Below are 23,381 nucleotides of genomic sequence, written 5' to 3' on the forward strand. Positions count from 1 at the left end.
TCTGTTTGGATTAAAGGAAGAAACAATGTGGTGCTTCAATATTTAATAGCTCCGAATCGCCGTTCTCTGTGTCCACCCTCAGGCTATTTTCGCCAAGTGCAGCGACCTGGGTGTTAACAAGCAATGTCAGCACTGTGGACGCACCTTCGGCCGTGACGAGGCCCTTGAGAAACACGAAGGCGTGTGCCAGCGCATGTTCAAGAGCGGTGGAGGAATACTCAGAAAGGGGGGGGGCCTGTGTGCAGCACAAGGAGCTGCATGCCGTTTGGCGCGCAACACAACACTGACGAAACGAGGACAGAACTCGTTGGACTTTACTGGTCCAAAGAGGAATATAAAACCGTCGAGCTGGGGATATCAGCATCGAAGCGTCTCACAAAACAGAAGATCTTCAACAGGGGATATGGCTTCAGCAATAAGCCACAGGAAGAACAGTGGTGCCCCTTTGCAGCATTGCAGTTAGTCATCCTCCTACGCCTATCTCATGCTCATGTTTCCAGCGGCTACTCCCTGCTGTTTGATGTGGGAATACATTGCTGAAAGAATTGCTTCAACCACAGCTAAGGACGATGGCGGCGTCGCACTCAACACTCCTCTTGCTCCCTGCTGAAAGAATTGCTTCAACCACAGCTAAGGACGATGGCGGCGTACAGCTAAGGTACAGCTAAGGACGATGGCGGCGTCGCACTCAACACTCCTCTTGCTCCCTATGCCAGGCATGAACTGTTCGTGTGTCCCTTTTTGCACTGGGGAGCATGCCACCAGCCCCGGTCCTCGTGACCACATATCTTTGCGAATTGCCCCGTGGTGATTTGGCATGTGTTTGAGGAGGGCTTGAGTATCGCAGCTTGACGAGGAGGCAACGGCAACAGCAAGTGTATTTCCCACACTGCGCGATCTCAGAGTCTATATCCACATGCTCCTCTGCCACAACTTTCGTGCACTACTCTGCAAGTGCTTTAGCCTCTATATTCCTGCAAAGATGGTGGCTGTTGTTTACTCGGGAGGGAACGCACAGCAGAACGCCGCACTTTGCACTACGGTGGCCACATCCATTGCGGTTGCTACAGCCCTGTTTTCTGGCCCCCCAAAAAATCACCCGGTACCCCTAGTGCTCCGGCAACTCAATTTTTTGTTTTATACGGGTTCTTACACACAACTGACATTGCTTTAGTGTTTAGCTTCTAGTAGTGCTTGTTCCAGTGCCAATTCAATTAGCTGCATATATTAGCAGCAACTATTCCCAGCAGACATATCGCCTTTATCTCCACCGCACAATGCATAACTTCGGTGGATGATGCTTCACACACGGGCTTCTATGGGCCATTAAGCGTACCAGCGATCTGAACGGCTATGCCGCCTATTTTGCGGCTAGTGAACATTCACACATCTTCCCAACTCCCAATGCATTTTTGTGAAGTTAAACCTGTTTCCTTTCCAGGCCATTTGGAACGTGTACACTCGTGAGTCTGCAACCGTCCAACCACGCAGCAGTATCCTCTTCTGGAGAACCTAGCATGCAGTTGGCATCTACGGAACCTTCGGATGCAACCCGTCATTATTGCAAAACCGTGCGCCCCCCTTTATTTATTTAAATTAATGAACATTGACAACATGTTCTAAAGTAGAATGGTAGTCGGTTGAGACCTTCTATGGGTACTCCTCGGGGCCCTCATGAACAGACTGAACCGGTCGCCCCCGCAGTGGCTGTTGTTGACGTGTAAGCATCGCTATTTACTACCAAACATGATCGCCTTTTTAAGGTTCTTGGGTCCAACGCTTCGCTTACAGAATAATTTCCGCTCTGTTTCGGCCTTCGGATTGCAGGCGGTAAGCCGCTCACCAAGGGTCAGCAGCCCACTTCGCCGCAGACAGCGACAGATTTTCATGGCGTTTGGACTTAAGAACGTAGGAAGAAGTAATACTAACTTTATTATTTGGATTCGTTCTGGCACAGGGGCGACATCTTTGCGCAAATTTCACACAACACCAACGCCTGCACGCGAGCCGAGGTAAGGGTTGTGTGGTGCCACACCTATGTTCACCCTCTGCTTTCTGGAGTCTTCTAGTGAATGCCACGTATAGTAAGGTCGTTCAGGTCATATATAAGAGTGTATATATGAGTGTTTGCACTCATTTGAAGTGCTCGGTGGAGCTCTGTGTGAAAGTCAGCTGGCAACATATTCGGGGGGTCTTGTGGGGGCAACTGCTTTCGGCTGTTCTCCAGTATTGCACAGCGTTGTGCTCTTCCATGTGTGCTCTCCCCTCAGTGAGTCTTCACAGGATGGCGCCCAAATCAACTCTCTCTTACCCAACTGCACGTCGGGGGCCGGAGGTGGAGGATCACTTCGGCACGCTTGTCCCAGACCCGTATCGGTATGTTCAACAGTTGTTGTTTGTGCCCCTAAAGCTTCGCACCATAAGTGGCTTCTTCACTTATGCGTCGCCTGATGCTGACTCGGACACATACACCAGTTACAGGCAGCATAGTGCAATTGCCACGTTTGCAGATGGCTTGAAGACCCGGAAAGCGAGGAAACAAAGGCCTTCGTAGCTGCTCAGAATGAGGCGTCGGAGGAGTACTTGGACACACAGGTCCGAAGTGAAATCCTGAAGGCTCTCACGAAGTTTCAGGATTACCCCAAGTCCGTATGATGCCTTTCAGCTCGTCGCAGCTTCTCGCAACATGAACTACAGTTGCCGGCGACAGAGTGCCGTATGCTTGTACGCCACGCATGGAGCCTAAATTCATATTTCCGTTTCCTTCGCTGCAGGTTTGGCGTCCCATTCAAGGAGGGTAACTTCTGGTACTCCTGGAGGAACTCAGGCCTTCAGAATCAATCACTGCTCCACCGCCATACTGACAAAAAGGGGGAGACAACCGAAGTGTTCCTCGACCCCAACCTCTGGACCGAAGATGGCACTGCAACTGTGGGTGCGTTTTCTGTGGGCAGGTAGCACCAGTAGTTATGCACGCAGCACGTTAGCGCATCATATTCGGCAGTGGACGACCTCTTTTTGCATAGCTGTGGCTATTCCCTTCGGTAATATCTCTCTGCGGTATATCCTTACTAGGATCGCTCAAGTTTACGGAAGACGGCTCTTTAATGGCCTACGCTCGCGGGGATAAGGGGAGTGACTGGCGCACAATTTATTTTAAAGACGTCGCCAGCGGACGCCTTCTGGAAGATCGCCTCGAGCATGCCAAGTGAACCTCGCGCAATTAAACCTTAAATCTCTTACATCCTTTGTTCCGGAGGTGCAGCACTTTTGGGCACCCGGCAGGCTTATAGCACGCCATTGATGGCGTGCTGCATCTGAAGGTTCCAGGAATGACACATGTTCTATAGGTTATTGCTGTCTTGTTGAACGGGTGCAGGTTCACGAGTTTGCAGTGGATTGGATCTAAATATTTGCTTTACAATCGGTACGACGTTCCGGATGGCGCACAAGCAAATGGCTTGGAGAACACGCAGAATGAATTTCAAAAGGTAGGGACATATACGCATATCGATGCAGAGTTGCTTGTTGGCAGTTAATGACCCCTGTGGATACAGAGTGAATAGCCATTCAGTCTTGCATGTAGGAGCCATGGACGGCTTCCACTAGCGATTCTCTGTCTTGATTTTCAGTTGTATTGTCATGAAGTGGGCACTCCCCAGGAGCAGGACGTCCTGGTGCTCGAGTTCCCTAGTGAGCCGACTTGGATGGTTTCCGTAGATGTGACAGATGATGAGAAGTTTATCGTTGCTAGCATTTCACGAAGCTGCGAGCCAGTAAGCATTCAACTGCAGAAAATGTTAGACGCAGACGCCTCTGTAATACCCCAATAATCAGTGTATGCGCATGCACCAATAAGAATATGCCGCACATGGAAGGGTTACGGAAGCATCAGTGGTTCAGGACGACCGGCGCCAGGCGTACTTCTTGACCGCTTCCAATGAACCGTGAGGTGCTTGTGCTGTTCGAGACGCGCAGACTAACAAATTGTGGATTGCTGCGCTTCCTGACGGCACCGTGCCCTCAACGGCTTTTTCGAAGTTGCAGTGGGTGAAAGTTGCCGACGACTTCGAGGCTGGCTTCGATTATGTGGCCAACGATGGCACCATTTTCCTCCTGAAAACAAACCGCGACGCCCCCAAGAACAAGATAGTTAAAGTCGATGTAGCGAAGCCAGGTGCTGAAGCCGGGGGGCTTGACTTGAGGAGGGAGAGGATGCCCTGTATATGTGCTGCTTGGCCAGTGGTGATATGCTGACGTGCAGTTGCCATCATTCTGAGCCGGATGGCTTTCCCGGCAGACGTAGATGGGCGTTGTCCGCATTGTGTCGCTACTATTCTTAGCCGGACCAAGTTTGTTGGAAGTGCGCTATGTGCTCGAAGAACGCTGTTTGAACTGTGTGCTTGTACGCTTTGCATTTTGAATGGCAATTGTCTGCAGACGCTCCAATGGTTGACGTTGTTCCGGAGGCAGGTGCGGTGCTGGAAGATGTGATGGTAGTAGCGGGTGATAAAATGGTGCTTCACTACAACGAGGACGTAAAGTCGAAGCTTTATGTCCATCGTTTAGATGGCAGCCGCATAAAGGCGCTGGAAGTACCCGTGGGCTCCGTGGCAGAAATGTCAGGGAAGAGGAAGTGTGACCACTTCCTCTTCAGCATCACCAGCTTTGACACGCCGAAAGTGATATACGACGTCGATGTCAGTGGGGGCACGTATGACGTAACCGTCATTCGACGCACGAATGTAAGCCTTTGTGCACATACTTTTGCCACGCCGAGTCTTCCCTTGCTGTTTCGGTGCTGTTAAACATGCAAAATTCGAAAGCAGCAGTAACTGGTGCAGCGGCAAGCGCCTGCGGCAACATAGCTATTTGTGCCTGCTGCCGAGCGGATGCCGCGTTGCCACTTTGGTGGTTAAACAGTGATAAACCTGCACTTATGGGGTCCACGAACCCGTGCGCAGTTGACCACCACGTGCAGTCCAACGGTGCATGAGCTCGGGGACCCCATTGCAAACCAGTGGGCAAGATGTGGCGTCGCGGTTGCCTATCGTGTTTTGGGTCGCAGATAAATGAGCTGCCGCTGGAAAACCTGGAAGTCACGCAGGAGTTCTACACGGGCAAAGACGGGACGAAAATCCCCATGTTTCTCATGCGACAGAAGGGACTGCAGCAGCGCCCTCAGCCAATGCTGCTCTACGGCTACGGCGGGTGAGCCTTCTTCAGCATCTGAAGTCTAACGCTACTTTTGTGGCGTCACTGTGTGTTGTATCGATATCTCTTACATGGGATAATCGGTTCAGGGGTCAACGCGATGCCTGCGTTTAGTGCTGGAGCGTCGCCAGGTCTCAACTGACATCTGTCTATGTTTGGGTTTGCTCGCTGAGTCATTGTCTTGTGTTCATTTTTGCATTGTCTGGATTTCACTCGTGAATGGGATTCGCAGTTGAAATTGTGGCTGTAGGTTCAACATTTCCTTGACCCCTTACTTCTCTCTCGCATTTGCCCTCTCCGCGCTCTACTTGGGGCTGGGTTTGGCCGTTCCGAATATAAGGGGAGGAGGCGAATATGGCGTTGGTTGGTATAAAGCAGCAATCAAAGAGAATAAACAAGTACGTGGAACGAGCCCACCCTCCCACAAGCATGTGCATGAGTATGTAAATGCTTCTCAACACAGCAATTCTCCTTGCTGTGTATTCGTTTTGCTAGCCGTGGAGTACATACGTATACAAATGCACGTTTTTTCCAAGGCTATGAGTACTTATATGTGTGTACGTTTTCATATGTTGGGGTTGGGGTGGTGAGCACTTCGCTGTCCCATCATTGAGTGTGTGACGGTGCAGGTCAGCTACGATGATTTCCAAAGTGCAGCAGAGTATTTGTTTACCAAGGGCTACTCCACTCCAGACCAGTGCGCCTTCCCCAGTGACATTTATGACATAAGCTGCTCGATATCCATTTTAACTAGAAAGGAAGATCAGAATATGCCATGTAGATAAACATTATTTGTTGCGGCATGTGTATTGCGAACGTACCTTGCACTCAACAAAAGTTGCCACTGAGAAGCCTTTAGAGTGTTTCGGTGCTCAGGCTAGCCATCATGGGAGGTTCTAATGGTGGGCTGCTCGTGGGTGCCTGCGCAAACCAGCGCCCTGACCTGTTTAGAGCAGTAGTTGCCAAGGTCGGTGTCATGGATCTTCTACGCTTCAACAAATTCACCATTGGCCATGCGTGGTAAGCCTTCGGTCGGGACTTCGATATAAGTGACTTGTAAGGTAAACTACGTAGAGTGCAGCCACGGATTACAAGCTGAAGAGTGCAATTAGAAGTCTCTGGGTTGTCAGTCTTATTTTTGACGGCAGAACGTAGCTCGTCGTAAGCTGTATTTCCACCGGATGCTTTCGAACTTCGCAGCACCTTGGGAGTGTAGGGACGTGATTGGGCTGCGTGCAGGGTAAGTGACTACGGCAACCCTGACAAGGAGGAGGATTTCAAGTACATTTATAAGTACGTTTGCGATCCAGTTAATGCTTACATACACGCAGACTGTGCGTGCATGAGAACCCTTGTTTCGCTCGATCCTAGACCAGCTCAAGGCACTTGCGTGTGGTGGTGCCTGCTGTTGAATAAGATGTCGCGTAAAATTCACATGCGGAGAGGCCGTTGTGAGTGCATGTATTGTGCGTTTGTTATTTTGCGTTCTGCAAAGGATCTCCCCAATTCACAACATCAACCCTGAGGTTGTGAGGAGCGACAAACAGCCAGCTGTTTTGGTGATGACAGCTGACCATGACGACCGGGTTTCTCCCTTCCATTCATTGAAGTATATTGCCCAGCTGCAGGTGCGTGTACTTGCAAGCTTTTGTGTAAACCAGTGCTGGCAGGCGTTCTCTCTGTGACTTAGTGGATGGCTGGTGCTTGCGGCTGCAGTCGATCTGGCAAAAGCTCTCTGTACTTTAATGTCTGATTCCTTGCTGCAGCATGCCGCTGGGTACTCCTCTCCTGTGTCCACTCCTTTGATTGCACACATTGATACAAAAGCAGGTCATGGGGGAGGCAAGCCTCTGATGAAGGTGGGTGGATGCAGTAGCGCACTAACGCTACGCTGCTTTTGGTTCAGTTCAGAATCGTTGCGTCGCATATCCTTTGTACTAGCATCGAGCAAACCCTCTTAACTCTGGTGTGCAGGTCCTAGACGAGCAAGCTCTAACGTACGGATTCATTGCTTCCGTGTTGGGGCTGAAGTGGAGCGGGCCGGAGATCAAAAAGAACGAATAGGCGTATCGTTTGAACGTGTACGTGTTTTGTTGTTACATTGCAAGCGGCAGCTGCGCCTCTCACGAAGGCTGTCGTTCACTACGCTGTCCTGGCTCCATTACACTCTTGCAGTGTAACATAGTCATCTTTGGGTAGCAGCTAATCCAAGAGGCGTAGAACTGACGCAGCAGCGTGGGCTGTTGCAACAGCCTGGGCTGTTCAAGCGCGGTACTTCTGTGCAGTTGTCCATACATTGACTCTAGTCTATAGTATATATATACACACTATAAACATATGTCATTCGAAGGTGGGAACACCAGTTTTGCACAGGTGAACATTTCAAGGGCCCCAGTTTGTAGTTTGACTGCGCATGGTTGCACACAGGCGTGTTAGGCATTGTTTTGCACCGTTGGAAGTTTATATGACATGTTTCAGTGGTTTTAAGCGTAACGTGCCTTGTTAGAAAACATCACGGCGCGAAACTTGAAAACGAGCGCAGCCGTAAACTTTCGGGCTGGTGCTGCACGACTGACCTTCAAGTGATGCGCCTGCAAACAACTGCATGAAGCCAAATCCGAACGAGCGCATCATCTGTGAGACGAGTCAGTTCCGAATGGTTCCAATGCAGCACCCAGTGGCACAAACACGCAAAAGAAAGCCAAGCAGTATGGCAGGCAGGTTGGAGCTTTTGAAGAGGAGCCCCGGGGAACATGCACAACCGTGAGGCTTTGTAAGCATTTGCCTGTAACGTGGGACACCACAAATAGGTGTATGTCCTTTCTGAGTCCATGAAACACCGGAGGGGCCGAAGGTGATGACGGTGGGAAGGACGCCGCATGTGGAGGTATATGCGCTCCCCCACAGCAGGCCTCTTCGCAGCGCAGTATTCGGTGTTCTGCCTATCACAATGAAGAAGAGCAGATGCATGGAGGGTGTCCCGCGAGTGCACAACAGATCCTGGGCCGTTCAGTTACTGTCAACGGATCCTGCAGCAGGCATTGCAGCCGACGTAGCCTGCACTGCTGCCTGCAAGTACTTATCAATAAACTTCACGATTTCAGCTGCCATGAATGCGTCGTACGCTGGTCCCTGTGCTCACAATATCGCAAATCAAATCGAGGCATCTTGGTAGTCTAGGTAGTCTAGCACCAAGGGGTTCACAGTCACTACTGCTGTATACCCGGGCGTATTGGCTGTTCATTAATTCAGGTTATTAACTATGAACTATATAAATACACGAGAGTGGTCAAAGCATGATTGGCAAAGCTGTCTAACGTAACCCTTCGTGTTGTAAGAAGCATTAGGGTGGAGGAAGTCAGACACACCTCCATCTCGAAATGCCCAACCTTTGGAATAATACGTTTTTCCTTTGGATCTTCTGCACTGCAGAACGCAGACGGCAAGCTCAAGCTCGTGTGTATCGACACCGTTTCACAGTCGCTGGCCACGAACCAGCTAGCCTGTTGATGACAACTTAAATAAAGGTCGAAGAGCAATGCTACTAAGCCATCCACAACTGTACGCGAATGATCGATGCGAAAAGACATCAGGCGCTCTACATCTCACTTGTGGAGGCTTCAGGCAGCATGCTCGGGAAGGAGCAGTAATTATAACCACAACTGTCTCAATAATCCACTGCTACTGCCAAAATGCAAGCATTACAATTGACAATCAGGAAATTAAACCAGTCTTAGTCTTACCTATTGAAGTAGCTGGTAAACGTCGCCGTCGATGTAAACCCATCCTCATCCCCATGAATAAATAATTTCGGCTTCGATGACTGCAATATCTTTTTATAATGGCCCCTGCATCAGGCAACAGCACTGTGGCCAGCAAGTGGCGCCTAAGGTGTTTTACAGCAAGTCATGGCGCCATTGAGCTCTCGTAATGCAAGGCAATATTCGCAATGTAGCTGTTTCTGACCTAAACAAGAGTGAAGCGGCAAAGCCGAACACATAGCCGATACCAACATAACCGCGGATTTCTGGAAGCTGCTCGACCGCGCTCCCTGCAGCATTTGCACAGCAGCAACAGACAACCGAATACGGAAAAAGCCGACTACACAAACTAGCCATGTGGCTCACAGTTGGAATTACGCCTGTCAAAAGCTTTCTAGTCATTGGCTGATTGAGGCCCTCACCACCAATCGGGGCCCCAGCCGAAGATCCAACAATAACGATGTTCTTAGCTTCGAAGTTCCTCACACACCAGGAACAAACGACGACAACGTCCTCCGTCTCCCTGTGTCCCGTCAGCGTCTTCCTGCAGCATTAGCTCACCAAAAGCATCTCCAAATGCCTCCTGCGCTTCTCCTCTGCAGTTCATATATAAATAAATTTGTACGTTGATGTATACATGTATACATACGGATACTCTCTACATACGTGGGTTTGCATCTGCATTTTTGGTATTTAGCTATAAGGATTACATCTACCCTCTTTATATTCGCATAATATGTATTCGTCGTATGCCTGACCATCCGGTGGAGCGGTTTACGCCACGCATGTCAAACGTGACTGCCGGGATGCCTCGTTGTGCTAAGAGGGTCGCCATGCCGAACATTAGAGAACTTGAAAGCAAATAAGCGCAAACATGGATAAAGAGCAGGGAACCACATATTTCGCCAAAAATCCAACATTACTGCGAAAAAATAGGAAAAATGGCGCAAAATAGTGTTCCGCTTGTAACAGACGTCCTGAGATGTTGCGGCACATCTACAAGGCCACGCCACCACTATACGATGGATGGGAATAGTTTTTGACAGAAAGTTCCTGAGTACACAGAGCCATACAGAGGAGTGACAGTCGCACCTCGAGCCTCCCATAATCGAATACTGGTGGACAAATACAACCATGGGGTTGTGGCCGGCGACGTGGTTCAGGGCATTAGGACTCCGCTGTGAATCGGAAGAAGAAGATGATTCCTCTCGAGTAAATTTCTGGGGAGGTGAGTCCTGTGAAGGATTTGAACTTAGCATTGAAGCCCTCAGAACAGCAGGCCACCAAACATCCCCGTGTAGCGTCCCCCCATCTGGGCGGCTGATGCAGATACTTTCTCTTGAAAAACGAGAAGAGAAACGCCTCTCTGCTTTTGCTGCACCACAGACACTTCAAAAGGATGATCTGGAATCTGAAATGTCAATTTTAAGCAACATCGGTTGATTCCGGCTTGCAGCTCAGCTCAGCTCATACGGATATGACACCCATATTCACTGTGTTTTCCCCCAAGCGCCCTAACGGAGACGCCTGCGTGGAAGGCAGAAATAGGAATGATTACTAGCAAAACTGTTTTCCTCAATGAGATGGCTTTGTTGTTATTCCCAGTATGAAAACTGTGTCGGTCTGCACAGCCATACACACTTCCGTTCTGCTTTTATTTTTGCACATTGGCAGTGAATAGCGCTGCCAGTTTTGACCCACCCATCTTCAGTTGATTATCAAACAACTGTAAACTGGGTTAAACGATTCAGCTGCAGCGCAGAGCCAAGTGCAGCGTTCAGCATGTTGATTTGAATGCTGCGTGGCAGACTCGACGAAAGGAGAAGCAACACTGCAGGGTTCGCAAGCTCTGTCGATATTTCGGACTGCATTTAATAAATTAAATGTTAAAAAGGAGAGAAAAACGGATGGAACCACTCGTCGCCGGAGAACTTCGCCGACATGCTAAATCCCAGAAGAAACTGCGCCCGTTCCAATGGCCCCCACTGCCGACAAACGAGTGTTACGGGGGAGCCGTTAAGCGTGCAGCATCGTCTAGTTAATCTCCTCATTCCTCCCGAATAAAGTTGCAAAACTGTGATTATGAGTGCATTAACACCGAGCAATAGATGCCTCTGACACCCAGATAGAAGACATGCCTGGAGAACCCCTGCGGCACTTCAGAAGGTACTGATGCGCTGCTCTACTGGTTTCATGTCGTTGGTAGTCCGTACTACCTTCAAAAGTAGCTTATATAACCGGCGGGGTAGCAAGAAATTTTGATTACAAGGCGCACACACACACAACCGGACTATTACAAAATTCACAATTTTGAGTACCTCGTTCCCTCTGTTCCAATCAAACGTGCACCTTTGCTCTTGTTCTGGCTACTTGAAGTCTCCTATGCGAATGAATATATATGCATTCTACGCACTATATCTACAACGTAGGCTGTATTCAAGCATATGCATCAAACTACTGTCAAGGCTTGCAATTACTCATGCATCGTCTATTTCCTAATTTTGCGAAATTTATTTTTCGTTTAATCGCTCTCCAGCATTACAATTGCTCCACGACAAACTAAATGACCATTTACATTCCGGTTACCCACGAATGCTCCCTTTCCAGCTAGACGACACCAGTCACGGCCGTTGCGAAATTTAAACGCTGGGGCTGGGACGCTGAAGAGTTGCGCACGGATTCTTTTTTTTTTTTCCGTGTAGTGTAACGTTTATGCGATGTGTATGGGCTTGTCGAAGCAACCCATGCAAGCCTCTTTCAGAGCTTCTGAAAGAGTTGGGTGGGCATGACACACTCGGCCAAGGTCTTCGCTGGCCGCCCCGTACTCCATGGCCAACACAGCCTCGGCAATCAATTCCCCTGAACAGGAAAAATAAAATATACGAGCCAAGGATTGTCGAGGTGATGCCGCATGTAGTAATTAATCATAGCAATTATGATCATTCTGCAGTACTGTCAGGCAGCAAAAAATGTAATGGTAAACATGCCAACACAGTGCTGAATTCAGATAGAGCGGCAACAGCAAATGAGTGAAAGAGCACGAATTAGTGCACCTGCATTTGGGCCTAGGATCCACACGCCCAGGATCTTATCCGTTTCCTTGCATGTCAACACTTTCACCAAACCTGCACAGCACAGGGCAAAACGGAGGAGAGAAAGCGATAATGTATTGCAGCAGCATGTCCTGGATGCAGCCAGCAATGCATCCTTCTGCGCATTGATTTTAGGCGTGCACTGGCGAAATTCACAAAAAGTCAATATACAAGAAAGAAAACGCCGGATGCACCAAGACAACGAACACGCCATATCTCTATTTATGCATGTACGCAAATATCTAGCTAGTATTTCTGTACGCAGCACAGATTTTGCATCCTTTCCAAGGTTGGAAGCCGGCTTAAAACTCTAAACATTGAACTCCTGCAGTGCACTGCCGCAGCTTCCCCTCCCACTGGAGGAAGCAACTTGGAGTAAAACAGCACCCAACTGCAAGCCGCTAGCACAAACCCCACATACAAACCCACAGTGCATGGCATACATACAGACACAAAGTATAAACACCAATTACACGAAATGACTCACCATCAGAGTCGCCCGTTGCACGTGCTCTGCTATTCGCTGCGAAAGGGAAGGCCCCCCTCTTGTATGAGACGCCTTCTGCTTTGAGCTGCAACGCAGGGGGGGCCGCAGCGAGAAGGAAGTCACAGGACGTCCAGATAATCTCAGTCTAGGATGTTCTCTGTTCAAACTGGCGGTGTTGCGTCAGGGTTTTAGGCTGGCAGTTTCAGTATGTCCTTCACCTGTTCTTCTGTCTTTCCAACTCCTGCTAGCTCTGGGTGCGTGTAGATGACGGATGGGATTGTGTCGTGGCGCACAGTGCCGTCCCCCTTTCCCGCAAGTCGTTCTACGCATGCAATGCCTTCTTCTTCTGCTTTGTGTGCCAACATTGGCTGCAATGCAAACAACCAAAGTCAACAATGCCACAATCATTGGAAACCAAATGTCCTTCCAGTAGCTCATTTCCTTGGTTTGAAACGGAAAGGGCATTCTCCTTATGTTGAGCTGTCTGCTGAGACCTACGCCTTCAATGAGGTCTCCGATGGCCATGATGTGCGCATACTTTAACACTTGCATTTTGTCGTTCACGACGATACGTCCCCTCTGCATTTCCAGCATTACTATCACAATGCACGGTGCAAATGTTGACACGCCAGCAATACATTGAACGTGTTGCGCGTACACAGCCGAACGCATAGAAGATAGCATACGTCTCACAAATTACATTTCAAGAAAATCAGCACCTTTGCAGTGCAGCCTCGCTGCAGTTACGAAATGTCCTTGGTGCATGCGCTGCTTGCAAACGAAGGGAGTTCCTTAAGTACTGGCGTCAGCACGCTGCATACGCAGGTTTGCATGTTACCAGAGTGTAAAATGCTAACACGCTACTCTTTTCTGTTTACATTCAGCATGTCCTACTTTATCGAGATCGATTCCCATCTCCTCCAAACCCAAGTCTCTGGTGTACGGTCTGCGCCCCACGGCCACGAGGACGACGTCACAGTTTAGCTGAATGCAGCAGCAAGTAGGAATGGTAGTACGACGAAGTACAACGGAAAAGCAAAACAACAGAGTGAGCAGTGCATATAACCACATAACCACAGGCACACAGGCGACCTGAATTTCTTTTTCGTACGCTAAAGAAACAACTCATTTTGTCTGGACCGGCGGCAAAAGAAGAGAGACGCATCCTACCAATACCAGTGGCGATCCCACCCGGGAAGACAACGCGAGGCGGGCACAAACGAAGAAGTGCAGAAAATAACATACAGCAGGAGAAATGCAGCTGCACAAACCCGAAAGAAGAAAATTATTTGCATATATACACCCCGAGGTGAGCTCACCTTTGATGCAGCTCCACTTTTCACGTTTTCTGCAGAACGCACAGCATTCAACAAACCAAAAAGCACGAATAAGCGGAATCACATCACAAGCCAGGCTGTTTCGCTGTTTGTTTGTTTGTGACAGAAAAATGGTCCGGAATGTGGGGAATAACAGGGGAAAACGATATTCAAACATTTCAAGGAAGACGCTCACCTAGTTCCAGTGTGACTTCGCCATGCTCGCCCGACTTTTGCGATCCAACTACTTTTGTACTGAACATGAACTTTATGCCCTGCTTCTCCAGCAGTTTCTGGAAGGCCCTTCCTATTTCCACATCCTGAGAGGCGTCTCACTTCACAACCGCTCCCTAAATGCACTTCCCCAGCTACAAATCGCGCCAAAGCTTTCTCCTTTCTTGCTCGCTCTCCCTCGTGTGTGTGTGTGTGTGTGTGTGTGTGTATGTGTTTCACGTTTAGCACTGGCCATATCACGGCAACTGTCTCGTTTTATCAAATGGTAACATAGCTGCAAAGTATGTATCCATCCGCTTTACCAGGGCGGGGATGATCTTATCGCAGAACTCCACTACAGTTACTTCTGCTCCCAAGTTACGCCAGACGCTGCCAAGTTCAAGGCCAATGACTCCCCCGCCGACAACTGCTAAGTGCCTAGGCACGCTTGAGAGCGCCAGTGCCCCCGTAGAGCTGACAATCTGCTGTTCATCTACCTGACATAGACAAAAGAAAACAAGGCGCTGAAATCACGACGTTCGAGAAGAGAGGTGCTTGGTGCTGAGTCTGCTGCATGTGACTGCCTGTACACCGCAGGTGACAGAATCCCCAAGTGCAAATAGCACATAATAAGCAGCAGATTAACACCAGCTGCTACTTGTGGGAGAAAGGGACATGCACTGGCTGCTCCTTCTAGTCTTGAAATTGAACAGAAGCATGAAGAACTCAAAACACACCTCAAGAGCACCTCCCACTAGAGGAGCAGCTTCAGAACCCGTCGCAAGTATTATATTTTTTGTCTTCAACTTCTCGGTGCTGCCACCACCAATCGGCTGCACCTCTACTGTGTGTGGATCCGCCAGTCTTCCAGCTCCCTGTAGAAATCCAAGGCCGAAGAAATATAATTTGTGGGAGAGAGAAATAAACGGACCGGCCAGCACACTACACAGGCAGCCATCTAGACACCCCATTGTAGCATTTGCTAACTCCCGCAGTTCAGGGTAGGAGTATGTTGCAAGCCTGGCATGTAAATGCCTGCACACGTGCATTCATACATGCAAGCATGCATTAACAGGGTATTTACCTTGATGTATTCCACTTTGTTTCGCTTGAAAAGACCTTCGATGCCCTGCGTGAGCCCCCCGACGATTTTGTCTTTGTAACTCTGCATCGCGGGGATGTCAACAGAGACGCCGTCGACTCGAATGCCGAACTTTCGGAAATCAGAAGATGCTTCCTGCAGCAAATCCGAGGCATGCACAACGCAGTGGACCCAAAATCGCTGCACCATCATCTCCAGAAGAAGTCTTCAAGCTACGGCTCCTCTGGACAACAGCAGCATTAGATGTTGCTGCCGCAGCTAGCTCACTCCCTCAGGCTGGGGAGAGAGGGACAGACAGGCTCGGCTAATAAGCATTTTTGCGTGTCTTACCTTGTACTTATGACTCATGTTCAGCAAGGCCTTTGACGGAATGCAGCCTACATTTAAGCAAGTGCCCCCGAGGGCCCCCCGCTTCTCCACACAAGCCGTCCTCAGGCCCAACTGTGCCGCTTTTATAGCCGCTACGTAGCCGCCGGGTCCTCCCCCAACCACCACCAAGTCATATTCAGAGCTGCTGGAGAAAAGGCGCCTCTGAACGAGTCCAAATGCAGCAGGCAGGGGCCGCTGCGAAAGACGCCGAGCGGCCAAAAGGTGTATGTGCATCCCCGCGACCTGCGCAGTAGCAGTGAACAGATAGATGAGGCTAACCGAGCTACCATGAGTATATATACTCACGGCTGGGCTTGCAAGTACGATTTAGGTAGCATTTAGCGAGTGTGCACGGCGATATAAAGCAACAGGGGTCTAAACGGCAATACGTTGCAGTCAGCCGCTCAACACAGCACAACTAATGTGCCCGTCCCCATCGATGTGCATGTAAACAATGCCCATGAAACTGGGGCACCCCGGAAAGCAGATACAGCAGTGAAACTACGCCACCCTCGTGCAAGACAGCGGTGGTGAGTGCAGCTAACGTTTATGGTCAGGTTGAGAGGGAGTACTGACGAATCAGCAGGAGAGAAGGAAACTCTTCTCTTTTGAGTTTCCTAACTTGAAAATAGAATAAGTGAAAATGAATAAAGGTCCCGGACTTTTCGTCGGAGAAGCGTCAGCGCTGACAGAGCACACAGCTGGACGGAGCTTAGCACAGAAACACGGACACTTCTTCTCAGAAATAACAATGATGACAGAAATTATAATTCAGTCAATTAAGCACACGCCCGCTATATTGAGAAATAACTGCCGAGATTTGGACAGCGTTGACTGCCAGCCCCCCTTTCCTCGCTGCACACAGTCCATCCGGTGTTGGTACACACAAACCGCTCCTTCGCAAGAATACTAGTGAACCATATTCTCATAGTTTAAGAGTCACTGAATCCTTTAATTCATGTTTTTCGTAAAAATCGTCAATTCAAGGGGAAGAACAAGCGGCGGCGAGACTGGCGGGGCAGAGCCCCCCTCTGTCTTGTATAGTCACTTCCAGCAGCTTATCGACTTCCTTCGCCATTTTCCTGCACTTGTTTGATTAAGACATTGGGGGCTGTTTCTGGAATGTTTCCTGCGGCAGCAGCTACTCGTTGTTGCAACCCTTCTCTTAGGGGGTTGCACAGGGGACTCTCGCCGCTTTTCAGCACCCCAGCAGATACTTCACGCCGTCCCGCGTCTTCGGTTCTTCAGAAACGTTTTCTAGGGAATGAAGTCAGAGGACCGGATTTCGATCCTCTCGATGTCAAGACCTGGGCGGTAAAGACTGAAGACACTATCCCTGAACCCTACCACTGTTGTATTGTTGGCGGCTGAGGTCAGCTCTGACCTGCAGCACCAGCCGACGAGGGAGGAGAAAATGATGAGCACACGCGTATCTTCAGCGTATACGGGCCCCAGCTGAAGGCGGTTTTGCTGCGGTCTCCTTGCTGCTTCTGTGCTGCTACTGGTTCGGTGTGGTGGACTCTTTCTGGTGCTTCTGTAGGGCGCCCACTGCACATTGCTTTCCATGTCAGATCTTCTTCCGATGGGTGACATTGGTGACATGTGTAGTTTGTGTCCTGTGTTTCTTGCGTTTTGCTTCAGCTGAAGCCGCACATTGAAGTGGTTTCCTCGGGCCTTTTCCGTCGTGCTAATAGTTACGGGGAATTCAAGGAGTTTTGTGAAAGCCTTCGCTTGCTGCTATTTGTTTTCGGCTCTGCTGGAATTGCTACAGATCTTCTCTTCTTCCACCCAACGCGGTCAGCTTACTGGCGTTCTTTGTCTCCTTTGCGCTGGCCTGGCCTCCTCCTCAGTCAGTTCAGAGGCTCGAACGGCACAGGTGGGGATTTTGATTTTGAAAAGGAGGGAATGACGACTTCGCCTGACGGCATCGTCAGAACTGCAGCCTATGCGGCTTTCGAGAGGGCCATGCGATAACCATCTGCTAGCGCCCTCATGAGGTCGGCAGACAGCTGAAAAAAGGGCTTAGAGAAGGAATGCCCTTGTACTACACTACCTCCTTCTGTCGAACTTGATGTTCAAAAGAAAGGTGCAAGACAGAGGCATCGATGTTCTGCCCAGCTTGGAGGCAGAAGCATGAAAATCGGAATGCCACTCAGCAGGAGCCAGCAGTGCAGGGTGGTGTTGTTTCTGTTTGTGTGGCACTATGGGGAAGCAGAACTTTTTAAAGACTGCAGTTGCAATTGCTTATCTGTTTGCGCATCAGCACTATCTTCCAACAAAATAGAACTGCAGTAGACCATAATAGGGAAGTACCATTAACTCCACCGGCATCCAATGATTTGCTTTCGGTTCATTTAACAGTACATTTAACGGTGGAGGTAAATGCAGTACGTGATAACGATACCACGTGTAGTTGAATCGAGAAAAAACCAGAGGATTCCAGTAATAACGCTTTAGCAGCTTGAGTTGTCGGTCTGATGGTGCGACTGTACCAAATGGATATGCACTTAGCCGACAAATCCCGCATATTCGGGGTTCCCCTTCCAGGTGGCATGCACAGGCACAAAGTCATTTACGGCTCTGCCTGTGACTACATACATCTGCATGCACAGAGAAGAAGCTCCGCTCCGATAGTAGTAGTATATTCTTTATTATTGATAACTAGTATTGAGCTTCAAATGCATACATCAAGCAAATGCTGCCGTGGCCTATTTTTCAATGAGAATTCTCCGTGGACAATATGTGCTAAACCTTGGGGGTGCAGATTCGAACAGAGGTTTTGTTGGCTATACTACATACGTGTGTATTGCCATTATTAAGAATTGGCCCGTCGCATATTATATATATTAGCTGGCTGCGGCCCGCCGTTCAGTTCCCTACATTTACTAAGGATTACTAAATTTGCATTTTAACCTGCAGTTCCTAGAGCTATGTATATGTATGGAGTAGTTCTCTCTACATTAGTACATCCACGTATGCAACGACAGCTACAGATCACCCAGGGAGTCGGACCGTTCACACCTGCTTTTCGTGTAGATAAAACTACTGACGTATTTCTCTGCTTTACCCATATGTGAATCTGCAGATAAGGGAGGGGTGGAGTGGCGACTGGCTAAGTCCCATCCGAAATGCCGTTGGTATTTGTTCTTTGTTTGGCTGGTGCAAACAAAAACTGCAACTGCAATGTCTTGCAGTGACTCTACGTGCAAAGAATCTGCATTAGCGGGTGCGGCAGTAACACACCAACCGATGTGCATGCAAGTGCATGCATGTGTGCACAGAGATACATGCATGCATGCATGCACGTGCGCAAATGAATGCAAAACTAGACGGCAGAGATGTGCACAGATGAAACCGCCTGTGCACAATGCTGCACATCTGTGCACACATAAACTCGGATATGTAAACAGGTGTACGTGACATATGCATAAACACACGTATGTACGCGTGTGTAAGCATACGCATATCATGTGCACCTACACACACATATATGTATACGTGTGTGGAGGATGCAAAGGCGTGCGCACCATATGTGCACAGACGGATGCTGCTGTCTCTCAGTTGCCCTCTCATGGCAGTTGGCTCTGCTATTTCTTCCGCTCCTCTTCACCTGCTGGTGAACTCAAAAACAGCGTCAATTTATGCTTGGAGAATCTGCCAACAAATCCAAGGAAAACCTGCCACTTCGCGCCGCTGAGTGCTGCTAACTCGCAGCAAATGGCCTTCGCCTCAGCACACATCCGGAAATCTGCAAATACAAACAAATCAAATGTGCCACAAACTGATCAACGAAAACGAGCATATTTGCAGAAAACACATCAACGACCACCAGTAAGTACGCAACAAACCGCCAAGCGGATGCCCTGTTGAGCAGCCCTCAGACAAACAGGTCGTAGCCTAGCTAAACACATCAAATAATAAGACGATCCAGGTGAACGATGAAGGCGACATTGAGACGTTTTGGCAGTCCCCACATGCTTATGCGGGGCCTCTGAACAAGTTTGGGGCCCCCGTCAAGGCTTGTGAGAGGCTTGTGAGGGACCCTCGCAAGTAGCTTGTTTAAAAATGATTCGAGTGTGTTGTTTCTGAGGCTGTTTGAGTTTGCTGTTTCTGAGACTGCTCCGCGTGCACTGTGGTGTCTGTACACCTCACCGTCGGTCGAATGTGTTGTCTCGGCAGGGGCTGTTGTTGCGGTTGGCGGAGGCCCCGAGCAGCAAAGCAGAGGCTGCATCACGCAGAGAACGAAGGCGTTGCTGAGCACCGCTCAGCTCCTGCACGAGATAGCGAGTTTCTTCTGTCTTTGCAGCGAGACTCTGCTGCAGCGTCTGCAGCCAACGGCAGTAAGGAGATACACACACACACACACACACACACACATTCACACTCAAAAAGAATGCAAAGTAGATAACAACCTGCGGATACATCTGAGCCATACGGAAGAAAGTGAAAACCACTCCACAAAAAAAAGAAAAGCTTCTGGTGCAATCGAAAATACTTTTAGATTGAGCCAGAAGCCGTTTATTTAACCCAATGAAGTGTACATACTATTGTCACTTAGTAATTGTCGTGGAAGCACAATACAACTTAACGGGGGCCTGAAGTTCTTTCACTTCTCCCTACGTGGCATCTTAGTCCATACAGTCTCTTCGTATATTTGCCTACTTTCTTTTCTGCCTCTTTGTCTGCTCTCTCTGTGCTCAAGTCTCATTGGTCTCTTCTATTCCCCTTCACATCTGCTCATCTGCATTCTCCTGCCTATCTGCCTACTGTTATATTTGCTCCCTTTCCTATCTGCTTGTCCTTTTGATTTCAATTTTGTCTACGTGTTGGCCTGGGGTCTGCTCACCTGCAGCTTCTCGTGTTGCGCCTTCACAGCTCTGGCAAGCAACAGTTTGTCGTTTTGCAGCAACTCCACCCGCTTTGCCAGCTCCTGCCCTGCAGCAACGCATTGTTATGAGCAGATACAACTTTAGCCGCATTCGTTAAGTCAATGATGGCTGTTAGGGACTCGCAGAGGCAACGGAGTGAGCACGTACGACAAAAGAACAGTGGAGACACCCTTCAGACTAAGGCACAGTTTGGGGTATTTCATTTGCATCACGAAAAAGGAGACGGAAACGGCGACAGACGAAGAACATGGACACACGTAAAATAAAGGAAAAGGCACAGAGAGAGTAACACCTCGTCGGCATCGGCCTCTTTTCGTGTCAGCTTACTCTCGGCTTCTTTGGCGAGTTCAGCTTGCGAGGGCTCATCTTGTTGCGCATGCGTCAGCTGCATCGCATGTTCCCTCAACAGCGCCGCTGCCTTCGCCTTTGCATCATCCCCGCTGGTCGCTGTTACGATAGCCCACATAAGCCGCTCTGCCACTTCGTCGCACCAAGCCTCTGGCAGCAGCTCGCGGCCTAGCCCTCCAGGTCCGTTAGCCCCTCGGTTTGCTGCTGAGTCAGTTCCTGTTGTTGTTGCTGCTGACGTTGTAGGGCCTGCTGCTAAAGAGGCACCTGCAGCAGCAGACGTCACGGGAACAGGAACAGAAACCCTGCTTCCCAGAAGCGGATGCTGCTGCCCATGTTGCACCGGCTGTTGCTGCTGCTGGTCTGCAGCAGCAACAGCAGAGCAGCCGCTGCTGGGACTGCCGCCTGCTACTTCCATCGAGACGGATCCTCTCCTGCAGCCACTGAGAACAGCGGATGGGTCTTCCAGGGCCTCGAAGCAGTCTGCGTGCGGACCACCACAAAACAGGGATCAGATGTATTATCTGTACACTTGTGCAATGTACAATCAGGCTCACGTGTCTTTTTAGAACAGCAACCAAAAGCTAGGACTGAGCGATGAAGGGCTAAGGAGCAGGAGATACACCCTAACACGCAAGCCACCGAATCTCCAGAAACCCCTAGAAGGGGCATCTACTGACGTTGCATCGACTGCAGCGGGGTTGCTTCAACAGCTACAGCTGCTCCTGCTGCTGCTTCTATCGCTGGTGCTGCTGCTGTTGTGAGCAAGGTGCAGATGATAAGGAAAGAGACTCACCGTCAGGGCACCTCTTCCGCTTGGCCATGGGAGCCCCTGCCTTGGTGCTGAAGAGGCCTGTATTGGTATCACTAACAACTCGCACGAGGGCGTGAGCCCTCTGCAGGTCGTTGTCCGCCGTTTCCAGCAAAGACACAATAAGCTGCAGCAGTAACAACACATCAAAGCGTGATCAATGCACACGTGATCAATGCACACTCACCTACACGCACAACTGCAGCTGCAGCGGCTGCGCAGCAGGGTGACACACATACAAGTACAGGTGCACTGACGAAGGACTGAATACGCATCGACCACAATAACATTAATAGCCGTGAAGTTTACTAGTATTACTAAGAATTACACAATCTATCGGTAGATCTGAATAGTTCAAATGCCCGAGTGAGAGACAAACAGATAAAACTTGCCCCTTGATGAACGGAAGGAAACGCCTTGCAGAGATCGGCCAAATTGGAAGCAAAGGTGGGTGGCCTCCGTGGCCCCTCAATGCAGACGATGCTGCTGCAGTTCGCGCTGCTGTTGGTGTCGTTGTGACAGGGACAGCTGCAGGTCAAGCAGCAGTCCACTCCCCCCCCAACATTGGGCCGCGAAGCACCCGCTGTTGTTGCCGCCCCTTGTACTGCTGGTGCTGCTGGTGCTGCTGGTACTTCGGTGGGCCCCTCTGTAGCAGGAGAGGCACTGCCTTGGGGAGACGCCTCTGAGGAGGCCAGAAGTCCTGATGCTGCTGGTGGTGATGCGGCTGGCGCTGCTTTAGCCCCTCCTGTTATGGTATCAGCGGGAGAGCGACCACCACCAACCTCCGCCTGCTGGGGGGCTTTGCATAAGCTGCAGCAAGAAGGCACTGTTCGGGTTCGCTTGGACTCCACGTGAAGGTGCTCCTTCAAATCAAAAGAGAGCTGTTGCATTTCCTTGCCCAAGGATGCGTCAGCTGTAGCAGAAAGAGAGGACCCCCGAGACGAAAGACGCGAAGGCGGCGGCTCCCCTACAGGTTCCCCCGCAACTCCAGGGGCCTCCCCACGGGCCCCAGGCGCAGGGAGGTGTCCCCCACTCTCTTGTTGGAGGCGAATGGGAAGCGAGGTTGGCCCTGGGTGGCCTTCTCGCCGCTCCTTAGGGGGCCCTGAGGAGACCATATAGGTCCGATCGGCTTGGGCTTCAAAGGAAGGGTTCTGAAGCATCTTTTCTTCTAAGATGAAGCATAGAAGACTACCGGCGTAGGGGGGCGAAGGTGTACAGACACCTTAACGCCCCCAGAAGGCAGGGGAGCCAGGGCGCAAAATGCTGTCTAAGAGTAAACTGCTTGGGGCCCCCTTTGCGATGTAAAATTGAAGAGTGTTGCCTTCCCCCCGACTGACACAACAACGAGCTCTGCTTGCTGCAGTCTGGAGACCGCGTGTCCGTGGGCAAGCGGGCAGGGCCCGCAAGGGTGAAGCACCGGTTGACCACCCGGATAAGCAGCTCTTAAAAGAGGCCTTCACGCTGAGGAGGCTCTGAAATACGAGGGAAAGGCCCCGGTGCGCCTGCTCTTGCATGCAGACGACGCGGCCACAAACGCAGCTGTAGGGCGTTAAACGGGCGAATGAAGGGGAAAACGGATAAATATTAAATGGAAGAAGAAATTAGCACAAATAAAATTGAAATAAGCACAAGTCCGTCGTACTTTCTTCAGGGTTCAGCTGCCGATTCAAACCGCATTCGGGTACCTCCGAGAGCGGTGTGCCTCCCTTGGGCCTCTGGGGCCCACTCTGGCCTTGTGTGCAATGTTCATCCATATATAGCTAGGTTTTTGGTTTTAATGAG

General features: G+C 50.0%; 5 protein-coding genes across 5 annotated transcripts; 2 read left to right on the forward strand and 3 right to left on the reverse strand.

Annotated features, from left to right (window-relative positions):
* Positions 1 to 2,284: 2,284 nt before the first annotated feature.
* On the forward strand, positions 2,285 to 7,278 carry EMWEY_00002070 (prolyl endopeptidase, putative; the record flags this gene model as incomplete). The annotated part of the gene is made up of 16 exons (XM_013477166.1): positions 2,285 to 2,376; positions 2,511 to 2,645; positions 2,775 to 2,935; positions 3,076 to 3,208; positions 3,380 to 3,491; positions 3,633 to 3,776; positions 3,979 to 4,177; positions 4,441 to 4,745; positions 5,069 to 5,211; positions 5,465 to 5,612; positions 5,844 to 5,911; positions 6,091 to 6,234; positions 6,454 to 6,507; positions 6,710 to 6,842; positions 6,981 to 7,073; positions 7,189 to 7,278. The coding sequence occupies 16 exons, from the start codon at positions 2,285 to 2,287 to the stop codon at positions 7,276 to 7,278; spliced, it is 2,154 nt and encodes a 717-aa protein (XP_013332620.1).
* A 945-nt stretch (positions 7,279 to 8,223) lies between these two features.
* EMWEY_00002080 (hypothetical protein, conserved) lies at positions 8,224 to 10,234 on the reverse strand (the record flags this gene model as incomplete). Its single annotated transcript, XM_013477167.1, has 7 exons — positions 8,224 to 8,346; positions 8,583 to 8,640; positions 8,958 to 9,062; positions 9,181 to 9,265; positions 9,398 to 9,519; positions 9,734 to 9,826; positions 10,068 to 10,234. 7 exons carry the CDS (start codon positions 10,232 to 10,234, stop codon positions 8,224 to 8,226), a joined length of 753 nt encoding a protein of 250 aa, XP_013332621.1.
* Positions 10,235 to 11,685: 1,451 nt separating this feature from the next.
* On the reverse strand, positions 11,686 to 15,788 carry EMWEY_00002090 (dihydrolipoyl dehydrogenase, putative; the record flags this gene model as incomplete). Its single annotated transcript, XM_013477168.1, has 12 exons — positions 11,686 to 11,834; positions 12,029 to 12,100; positions 12,555 to 12,639; positions 12,773 to 12,922; positions 13,053 to 13,133; positions 13,449 to 13,538; positions 13,874 to 13,902; positions 14,067 to 14,190; positions 14,407 to 14,580; positions 14,821 to 14,958; positions 15,168 to 15,320; positions 15,516 to 15,788. The coding sequence occupies 12 exons, from the start codon at positions 15,786 to 15,788 to the stop codon at positions 11,686 to 11,688; spliced, it is 1,518 nt and encodes a 505-aa protein (XP_013332622.1).
* Positions 15,789 to 16,197: 409 nt separating this feature from the next.
* Positions 16,198 to 17,528, forward strand: EMWEY_00002100 (hypothetical protein, conserved; the record flags this gene model as incomplete). The annotated part of the gene is made up of 3 exons (XM_013477169.1): positions 16,198 to 16,232; positions 16,736 to 16,868; positions 17,196 to 17,528. The coding sequence occupies 3 exons, from the start codon at positions 16,198 to 16,200 to the stop codon at positions 17,526 to 17,528; spliced, it is 501 nt and encodes a 166-aa protein (XP_013332623.1).
* A 1,755-nt stretch (positions 17,529 to 19,283) lies between these two features.
* EMWEY_00002110 (hypothetical protein, conserved) lies at positions 19,284 to 22,759 on the reverse strand (the record flags this gene model as incomplete). Its single annotated transcript, XM_013477170.1, has 6 exons — positions 19,284 to 19,302; positions 19,707 to 19,879; positions 20,401 to 20,489; positions 20,771 to 21,271; positions 21,585 to 21,726; positions 22,004 to 22,759. The coding sequence occupies 6 exons, from the start codon at positions 22,757 to 22,759 to the stop codon at positions 19,284 to 19,286; spliced, it is 1,680 nt and encodes a 559-aa protein (XP_013332624.1).
* Positions 22,760 to 23,381: the final 622 nt, after the last annotated feature.

This window comes from Eimeria maxima, genomic scaffold (assembly GCF_000499605.1).
Source record: "Eimeria maxima Weybridge genomic scaffold, Emw_scaff10, whole genome shotgun sequence".
Lineage (NCBI taxonomy): Eukaryota > Apicomplexa > Conoidasida > Eucoccidiorida > Eimeriidae > Eimeria > Eimeria maxima.